This window comes from Archocentrus centrarchus, chromosome 10 (assembly GCF_007364275.1).
Source record: "Archocentrus centrarchus isolate MPI-CPG fArcCen1 chromosome 10, fArcCen1, whole genome shotgun sequence".
In the NCBI taxonomy this organism is placed as follows: domain Eukaryota; kingdom Metazoa; phylum Chordata; class Actinopteri; order Cichliformes; family Cichlidae; genus Archocentrus; species Archocentrus centrarchus.
The window spans coordinates 32,822,449-32,832,013 of NC_044355.1; the positions used below are offsets into that span (position 1 = coordinate 32,822,449).

At 43.4% G+C, this 9,565-nt stretch overlaps 2 protein-coding genes across 2 annotated transcripts; one reads left to right on the forward strand and one right to left on the reverse strand.

Moving 5' to 3' along the window:
• Positions 1-1,248: 1,248 nt before the first annotated feature.
• On the forward strand, positions 1,249-2,379 carry LOC115786552 (putative nuclease HARBI1). Its single transcript, XM_030738743.1, has one exon. The coding sequence runs from the start codon at positions 1,249-1,251 to the stop codon at positions 2,377-2,379; it is 1,131 nt and encodes a 376-aa protein (XP_030594603.1).
• Positions 2,380-2,609: 230 nt separating this feature from the next.
• On the reverse strand, positions 2,610-3,818 carry LOC115787472 (uncharacterized). Its single transcript, XM_030740198.1, has 2 exons — positions 3,279-3,818; positions 2,610-3,162 (listed from the first exon to the last, which is right to left on the reverse strand). The coding sequence occupies exons 1-2, from the start codon at positions 3,813-3,815 to the stop codon at positions 2,770-2,772; spliced, it is 930 nt and encodes a 309-aa protein (XP_030596058.1). The 5' UTR covers positions 3,816-3,818; the 3' UTR covers positions 2,610-2,769.
• Positions 3,819-9,565: the final 5,747 nt, after the last annotated feature.

Sequence of the window (9,565 nt, forward strand, 5' to 3'; positions counted from 1 at the left end):
CCAGCGATCCGGAAAGACCTCCAGCGGTTCCTGGGGTTTTCCAACATTTATCACTGTTTCATTTGGTATTACAGTAAGATAGCTCTACCATTAACTTCTCTCACCTCTGCTACGGTTCCTTTCCAGTGGGACATTTTAGCTAAAATGGCTTTTGCTGCACTTAAGGAACGTTTTGCCTCTGCACCAATCCTTATCCAGGGTGATACTTCCAAACAATTCATAGATGAAGTGGACGTGTCTGATGCTGGAGGACGAGCCATGTTGTCACAGCAAAAAGAAGGTAAACTTCATCCCTGTGCTTTATACTTCTTTTGTATGCAGAACAAAACTATAATGTTGGAGACTGCAAACTCCTGGTGGTTAAGCTGGCACTAGAAACATGGCATCACTGGATGGATGGTGCAGAGCAACCGTTCGTGGTGTGGACTGATCCCAAAAAACTTCCCTACCTGAAAGCTGCTTAAAGGCTCAACACACGACAAGCCAGGTGGGCCTTGTTTTTCACACTCACTTACAGACTCAGCTCCCATAACATCAAACCGGACACTCTCTCTCATCAGTTCTCTTCCTCAGACTCACCACCTGAACACTTCCTCCCTCCTGCATCGTTGGCTCACTCGCCTGAGAGATCAAATCGCTGGTTCAGAATGCCCAGAAGGATGAGGATGATCCAGGTAACAGGCAACCTAATTGTCTCTTTGTTCCCTCTACACTGGGCCAATGCCCCTAAATTCTCCTGCCACCCTGGTAGGGGTCGCACTATTACACTTCTTCAAAGCATGTTTTTTAATTGGCCAATGCTAAGGAGGGATGTGAGGGATTAGGTGCCGTTTACACGAGACCGTTTTCATTTTGAAACGGTGTCGTTTTGATGCGTTTCGGCCTTGCGTTTACACGACAACGGTGTCCTTTTGATGCGTTTCGCCCTTCTGTTTACACGACAACAGAGTGAAAACGATGTGTTTTGGAAACGGGGTCCAGAGTGGAGCGTTTCAGAAACGCACCGGCTTGCGTTCTCGTGTAAACACTTGAAACCGGGGTGATTTGAAAACGCTCGACTCGCACATGCGCACTCTGGTTGCGACGGCCAAAGTTTTTCGCGCACGCGCAAATTGGTAAACAATACTCGCTATGGCGGATTCACGAGTGCTTCTTGTGCTGCTCAGTCTTTTAAACTTAGCAGCCCTTCTTCAACAAAATGTACATTTGCTACACCATCATGTGGATCAACGGAGACGCATTTCTATCATGCGTCAGGTTCTGAGCGGGCGTGTTCGGCGACGAAGGGCAGCAAGAAGGCGCTTCTGGAAGCGGCCTGGGAGGACAAGCAAATGGTGGGATAACTTTGTGGCTGATGTGGTCGATGGCGATGAATGGAGGGAAAATTTTCGAATGTCCAAAACATCTCTTGTAGCCCTGTGCGAGGAACTTCGCCCTTACATCGATGGTGAAAATACAACCATGAGAGCGCCGGTGGATGCACTCACAAAGGTGGCGTGTACAATTTATTACTTAAGTGATGAGGGCAGACTGCGGAAAACGGCCAATGCTTTCGGTTTGTCACGGGCAACTGTGTCGATAATTATCAGGCAAACCTGCCACGCCATCTCTGTTCACCTCGGACCAAAATACATACAGCTGCCGTTCACCGAACCAGAGGCACAAAGGCTCGTAAACGGATTCCAAGATGCTCACGGTATGCCGCAGTGTTTGGGAGCCATCGACGGAACACACATCGGCATTAAACAACCATCAGCTAACTCCACAGACTACATTAACAGGAAAGGTAATTATTCCCTAAATGTTCAAGCGGTCTGTGATTATAAATACAGATTCATGGACGTTGTTATCAAGTGGCCTGGAAGTGTGCACGATGCCCGCGTCTTTGCGAACTCAAAAATAAACACTTATTTCAAGACTGGTAAAATCCCTGCCCTAGCAAAGCAAATTGTTGATGATGAGGAACCGGTTCCAATTTTTCTTCTGGGGGACCCCGCTTACCCTTTATTGCCGTACCTCATGAAGGAATACTCAAACGGTGGTTCAACTGCACAGGAACAGTATTTTGGACTTTGTTTGTGTCGAGCGCGAATGGTTATAGAGTGTGCCTTTGGCAGACTCAAGGCCCGATTTGCAGCACTCAGGCGACCAATGGACATTAACCTAAAGGACTTGCCCCATGTGATTTACGCATGTTTTGTCCTACACAATTACTGCGAGGCCGCACAAGAGACTGTGGATGCACAATGTGTGCGTAACGCCATAGATATCGACCACGACTGGCAGCCTCGCACACAGAATAATAGATATGTGACGGACTGCAATGAAAGTGCTGGGAAACGTGTGAGAAGAATTGTCACAAAGTACCTCGATCCATGATTCTGTTTCTGTCATGTACAGTTTCACACTGCATGTAATTTGGAGCTGCCGTCCTGTGATTACTTGTGTAATCAATGTAAATGGAAAACTGCTTATGTAGGTACTGATAGTTTTAGACAGCAGTATGTTGATGTTGCTTTGGGGAAAAAAAAAAGTTGTGTGTAATTTTTGAGTGATGTTTGTAAACAAATAACCGTTTGAAAGTGCCATTTTCATGCTTTTATTGAGGAAAATAAAATGTCAATACCAAAATCACTAATAGTGCTATACATGCATAAATAGTAAAAAGGTTAAAAGAGCAAGTACAAAGTGGCTTTACAAAAGATGGTGTGCTTTTTACACACCATCTGCATGTCCCATTTATGTACATGAAGTAAACTCCAAAGTCTGTCACAAGTCCAGAAAGTCCCCGTGCTGAGAGTTGTGCTGAGAGTTGTGCTGTGTTGGGGCCCTATGTGCCTGTGCACTGGCAGGGCCGCTGAAAAAATGCTGTTGGGTGTGTGCAAATGGCCCTTGTGCATATCGTCCCATGTGCCCCTGTGCAAAACTGTATGGCTGTTGCTGCTGGGTCATTAGTTGCCCAAGAAGTGTAAAGCCATCTCTAATCGTTGAGGTTATATTGCAAATATTTTCTGAAATTTTATCCAGTCTCTCTGAGTTGCGTCTCTCTGACTCCTCTAGTAGGTCGATCATCCTCCTCTTTAGCTGGAGCTCTTCCAGAACTGCTGGGTCAGAGTGCATTTTCCGCTTCAGTCTGTCTTTCCTATGGTTGGACAGCTTTGCCTTAAAAAATAAAGCAGATGTTATATTATTTGTAAATACGGCACAGATGTACACATCTAAGCATTTTTTAAAACAAACAGCAATTACACCGTTTAGCACTGTTTACTAATACGTACTTCAAGCTCAGCCCGACGGGCTTGTGACACATCCAGCTGAACTGGGGAGGCACCTGGGTCATCCATGGGAGCGTAGCTCATGGCTGGCAAGGGCGTAGAGCTCCGTGAACTCGAAGCTGTGCTGTCCGCCCCACTGTCTTCTAAATCGGCGGTTTCGAGACCTACTTCCAGGGTGCTAGTGGCTGGCGATCCGCCCCATATTTGCTCACAGAGTTCAAAAAACAGGAGCACAACACGTCCATGACCACTACGACGCCCCGAATCCACTGCCTGCCTGTACTTCATCCTTACCGCTTTCAGCTTGCCGGTTACCTGGGCCTTCGTTATTGCGCTGCGGTCGTGCGGAAAGTCTTTGCCATCTGCCGTCCCATTAGCAGGATAATGCTCAAGGTATTCAGCGTGGATGTCAGCGTACCTTGAGTAGCACGATTCCCAGTCTACATTTTCTTGTGATTTTGAGGTTTTGTAATTTAGGGTTGTGTGGAGCAGCAACTCCACTTCATCATCTGTCCACACGAAACCTCTCACACCGGCCATTTTGTAAATAATGAACAATTTGCCGCGCTTCCTACTGAATCCCTCCACGCATGCGCGTCATGCGTAAAAAAACTTTGCAAAAAGAAAACCAACGCCAACTTGTGGCCTGGCATGGGAACTACATCGTTTTCATCGTTTCACGTGTCCTCGTGTAAACGCGGATCGTTTCTGAAACGCTATCGTGTAAACGCAAGGCCGAAACGCATCAAAACGACACCGTTTCCAGTGGAAACGGTCTCGTGTAAACGGCACCTTGTATTTCTACCTATGCCTCCTGTGCCCAGAATAAGTCCTTCAGTTTTCTGCCAGCTGGCCTGATCCGCCCCCTTCCAACTCCTGGACGCCTCTGGTGCCACATTGCAGTGGACTTTGTTACTGGTCTCCCTCCATCGTCAGGTAAATGTGTCATCCTCACCATAACTGCTTTAGAAACTGCCCAGTTGTTTTATTCTCCTTATGTATATATATATATATATATATATATATATATATATATATATATATGTATACAGAGACAGAGAGAGGGAGAGAGAGAGAGAGCGCCTTGAGGTGACTGTTGTTGTCATTTAATAAAACTGAATGTTCTGAGGGTTTTAACCAAGACTATTATGTTTTCCTAAATCTAACCAAGCATTCTTGGTGCTTAAACCTAACCAGTAAGATAAAGTGAAAGTAAAAAGTGTGAGTGCAAATGAAACAAATCAACTAATAAAACAAACCAAAGTAAAGTGCCACATGGGATATAAACCACAGTTTCCTGAGTGAAAAAGTTGTGATTTGAACCAGCACTGCCTATCCAATCTCTAAATGCAGATGTTGTAACTCTTTAAAAGGTGACCATTATCTCCCGGCATCCATTTTTCCTGGTGCATCAAGACACCAATTCCTTGTGATTATCTCACCAGCAGAAGTATTTGATGCCCTGGAGTGAGTTTTTACAAAACCTTAATAAAATATCCTTATTTTTATACTATAGTCATTTAAAGACTTGCAGGTTGACATTTGTTCAAAGGTTTGTATTTTCTAATGTTGAATCTAATGCCTATTTTACATGGAATACTATATATACTGTGTGTATTTACCGGAACAGCTTCTAGCCGGTTTAAAAAAAAAATGGCAATGTGAAGTGCGTTTGTGAGAAAAACAAACAATTTCAGATTTTTAAGTCATGTTGTTATCTTAATATGTTTTGTGTTTATTCAGCACTGAGCAGTTTTGGTTCCATACATTAGATTCTCTTTAATGGCCACATAGAGCTCATTCCCAGTGGTTCAGCTTCACTTTCATTTTTTCATTCCCTCCTTGTCCTCCATCTTTTTGTGCACATTCTGTGTTCTTCCAACCTCTAGTTCTCCTCTGTTTTATTTCATCCCATCACTAATTAGCCTAAGCCTCCTTCCTCTATGTCTGCTCTCTGTCCTTGTCTTTCTCATGTCCTACCTTGGCTGTGTTATTGCAAGGACTGCTGTTGGAAAAAAATGGACCTTTAAAATAATCTTGACACAGATTTACATGCCAGCTAAAGCTCTTTCAACCCAGAGAATCAGCCTTTGTGTCATTGCTGCTACCTCCTGTTTTCTCTCCCACTCTTCTTTCTTCCTTCAGTCTTTCTGTCTGCTGTCCTTGAATCTTCTTTTTTCTTTTTGCATTTTTTCTGGCTTCAGGCGCAGCCTAAAACGAAGCAAAACAAAGCAGAACAACAAAAAGAACAAATCTGAGTTAATAACCCAAAGGTTCTAATAAAGTCCATAACATTAGAAAACCATCATTTTCTGTCTATTTTTTTTTAGTACTATACATAGTACTAAAAAAAAAACCCCAAAAAAGCAAAAACAAACAAATAACAACAAACAAACAAAAACAAAAAACAAAGAAAAGAAACCCTTCAAGGTTTGATGGCATCCCAGAGAAACCAAACCTCATGATAGAGTTTTGTATCACTCTTCTTCCTGGTTGCTGTTCAATAAAATAACTTCCTTATCAGTTTTCCTGTTGATGTTGTGAAAATGTTGAACTCAATATCTCAAAACCACAAACTGAAGCTTTTAAATGTAAAAGGACAAAATGAGATAAAGAAAACAAGCTGGTACACTGAATATGCACCTTAATGGTAAAATTAATGGAAAAGCAAGCATAGACACAGGGAGGCAATGATACTGTTTATCCCCATAATAGAAAAAAAAAAAAAAAACGAATAAGGCCCTCAGACTATGAACAGCTACGCACTCTCTATTGCAGGAATCAAGCACACTCCAGCACATAACACACACCCAAGCAGAGCAACCCATAGTCACAAACACATAAGCTGCGTAGAATACCTCGTCACATTTCGGCTGTTGTCAACAATGCAAACGAGACCTGGCTCCCAGCAACCTTTGCAACATGAAACCATTGGTGCAAATTTAGAGGGTAGATGATGACTCCCCCTCTCTCTGTGTCTCAGAGTGCTTGTTCCCCTAAACACCCCTGAGGTTTAATGTTGCTGTGTAAGTTCAGACATATGAAAGGCTCTCACACATTTGATTCCCTAGCTACATAATTAAAGCAGATACATTCAGAATGCCAAATCTGGGAAAAGGAGCAACAATAGACTCAGAGGAGAAGAAGGGACCCCTAATTACATAGAGGTGTAAAGCACACCAGCACTGGACTCTAGAGCTGTGTAGACATGTTCACCTCTCATTTGAAAGGCTTTAGTTGTAAAAAAAAAAAATGGTGGCGAGTCCCAGGTATTTAAACCCTACTGGGGATTGTCCCCTGGAAATGGTCGTTGACCCAGTAATGTTTATGTGCACAATCACATGCGCCAAGGTGTGACAAAAAGGCGTGAGTCATTACAATCAGTGGTTTAGGGTGACAGCTGGTGTTGTAATCCACTGTTCGCTGATGGTCATTCACAGTGGACATAGATGGCTTCTTTAACTCCTCTTTCAAATCATCTGTTTTCTTTGTCCAAAATGTGAACACTGGCATCCTTGGAAGAGTGTTCTTTATCCTTTAGGTGCATGTGAGTCTTCTTTGTTGTGCCATGCATTTGTGAAGCTGCTGTTTGGTTTCTCCAATGTAGAGGTCTGAGCACTGCTGACTGCATTGCACAGCATATACTAAGTTGCTTAGCTTGTGTTTGGGAGTTTTGTCCTTGGGATCAACCACAGCAAGACAACTCCTTACAAAACAGAACCAGCTTTATCCCAGATCAGATTTGCATACTGTTAGCCTCTGCTTTACTACAACATATTTCATATTTCTGCCTTACTATAACATATTTGGGGGAGTGGTGGCCTAGAGGAAAAGAGTGTGGTTTGTGACCCAGAGCACCCTTGGACCAGCACTGACACTGGTGTTGGAATATTGAAGCTGAAGTGCTGCTTGTTTCCACTCTGAGTACACCACTGTGGGCCCTTGAGCAAGGCCCTTAACCCCCCAGTTGCTCCCTGGGTGCTTTCTACCTGTCCCCTGCTCCACATGTTGTGGTGTGTGTGTCCATCCATCCATTCGCTTCCACACATCCTGTTAAGGGTCGCGGGGGGGGCTGGAGCCTATCCCAGCTGTAATAGGGCGAGAGGCAGGGTACACCCTGAACAGGTCGCCAGCCTGTTGCAGGGCCAACACAGAGGGACAAACGACCTTTCACACTCACATTCATGCTCTTATTCACACCTATGGGCAATTTAGATTAGCCAATTAACCTAACCCCAGGAAGTGCATGTCTTTGGAATGTGGGAGGAAACCGGAGTACCCGGAGGAAACCCACGCAAGCACGGGGAGAACATGCAAACTCTACACAGAGAGAGGGAGAGGCCTGGGCCAAGGTGGAATCGAACCCAGGCCTTCCAGATGGTATTCTAACTGTGAGGCAGCAGTGCTAACCACTACGCCACCATGCTGCCCTGGTGTGTGTGTGATGAGTTAAATGCAGACATTAAATTTCACTACATGTATGTGACAATTGTAACGCCCATTAGTTGCACTAATAAGGAAAACCTCCGGATTTTTCCTGTTCCTAAGTGTTTAGTGAAAACCTCAGGCAATTCTTATTTTTTGCCAGCAGGGTGCGCATACACCCACATCTATGCTGACAGCAACGTTGTGTTCTCCCGTTTTTTTCTTTTCCGTGTTTACTTTTTTTCTGGTAATTAGGCTGATCAGAGCACACACGGCGGAGAGGAAGGGTGTCGTTCGCTCTACTGCCTGTTAAGTCCAGGATAAACAGTGGAACTATACTTTCTTTTGAATGGTGTTTCGAGTGTTTGAAGATTTTCATTTTGAGAGTGAGCCGCTTTGACGGACATCGCCTCGTCAGATCGGTATATTGTCAAGTGGAAAAGCTCCGGTGAGTGAGTTCTTTCAGCGTAGGCTAATATGCTAGTCGCCGCCATTTTGACTATATTGTTACTTATTCTTTGGCACATATGAAAGAAATATTTGAATTCAAAAGGTTTCTGTGATGGAAAGAGGAAAAAAACCAAAACCAATCGGAGCCAGATTTATTGTATTATGTTCAGTGGTGGTTCAATTTTGTTCTGTTTGTTCTGATATTTTTTTGTGCAAGTTTAACTATTGCTGTGTCCTTGGCTACACATGCAGTGTGTGTAGTTCAGTAAATTATATGAGGTAAACTCAAATGATGCATAATGTGGACTTGATGTGTTTATTTTCTCACACTATGTGCACTATGTGATGGGTAAGATGACACAAATCCGTACACATTGTGGTGTATAGGCTGTAAAAAAACAACTTTTAATGTGCAGCTACACTGACGTTGAATAACTTATGTTCATCGATTTACGAATGGAGAAAACATACTGTACAGTTTGACAGATTTAAGAATATAGATAGAAAAAAGGAATATATTGGTTTTCTTTAAGAAGGGATGTATCAATTACTGCTTTATGCAGGTTGGTTTTTTCCCACCCCCCCATTTTGGGTGGATTCTGAAGATGGCGAGCCAGAGGGAGAATCAGCGAGTGGAGAGGCGGGACGTGGGGTTGCACGCAGGGAGGGTGTGACGCCAGCGGCCTGTTGTGCTGTTCGTCTGAGGAAAGGGGACGCCCATCGCAATATTCCAGATAAGAAAAAAAAAAAGGAAATTAAACTACCCGGGTAGAGAGAGAGAGAGACCTGTGAACATTTTACACAGAGAGACTTGTGAACATTTTACACAGAGAGACCTGTGAACATTTTACACAGAGACATTTGACATTGACCCGACTTTTGACTGTTTGTTTTATTTAATTATTTTTTTTTGGGCCCAGTTTCTTTTCAAGAAGTTTACCAATTGGTAGTATTTTTTTATACAGTGAGAAATTCAGTCGTTACTGAAGCCTTGTTTTTTTTTAACTTGTTACAGTGCTAATAAATTTTCCTTCTATGTGTTACCTTTTCCAAATCTCTGTCCACGTTCATTTGTCCTCCGAGAGAGAACCTAATTTTTCTGATCTGGTCCAAGTTGAGAGAAGCACTCTGTCATCCCTGTCTCATAAGGGTTAAAGGTGGAAGTGTTACATCGTCAATTTCTGTGGCGAGCCAGCCAGGAGGATAAATAGGAGGTGGACAAAGGTTCTAAGTTTGAAGGCACATTTTACATGTTTCCATGTGATCTGCCACTGGAGGTTCATTTTGTAGCATTTTTGTGTGTGTAGAGTCAAAACAAACATGGATATTGAACAAATGTATGGTATTGTTGTTGAACGGTCCATCTGTGTAATCGGTCTTATCGAAACTGACACTGATGCTGACATCATAGCTTC

Coding starts and splice junctions, on each gene's coding strand:
- LOC115786552 (XM_030738743.1), top strand. CDS start 1,249: ATGCGTCAGGTTCTGAGCGGGCGTGTTCGGCGACGAAGGGCAGCAAGA.
- LOC115787472 (XM_030740198.1), bottom strand. CDS start 3,815: ATGGCCGGTGTGAGAGGTTTCGTGTGGACAGATGATGAAGTGGAGTTG. Junction 3,163..3,278: donor CCCGTCGGGCTGAGCTTGAA/GTACGTATTAGT, acceptor TTATTTTTTAAG/GCAAAGCTGTCCAACCATAG.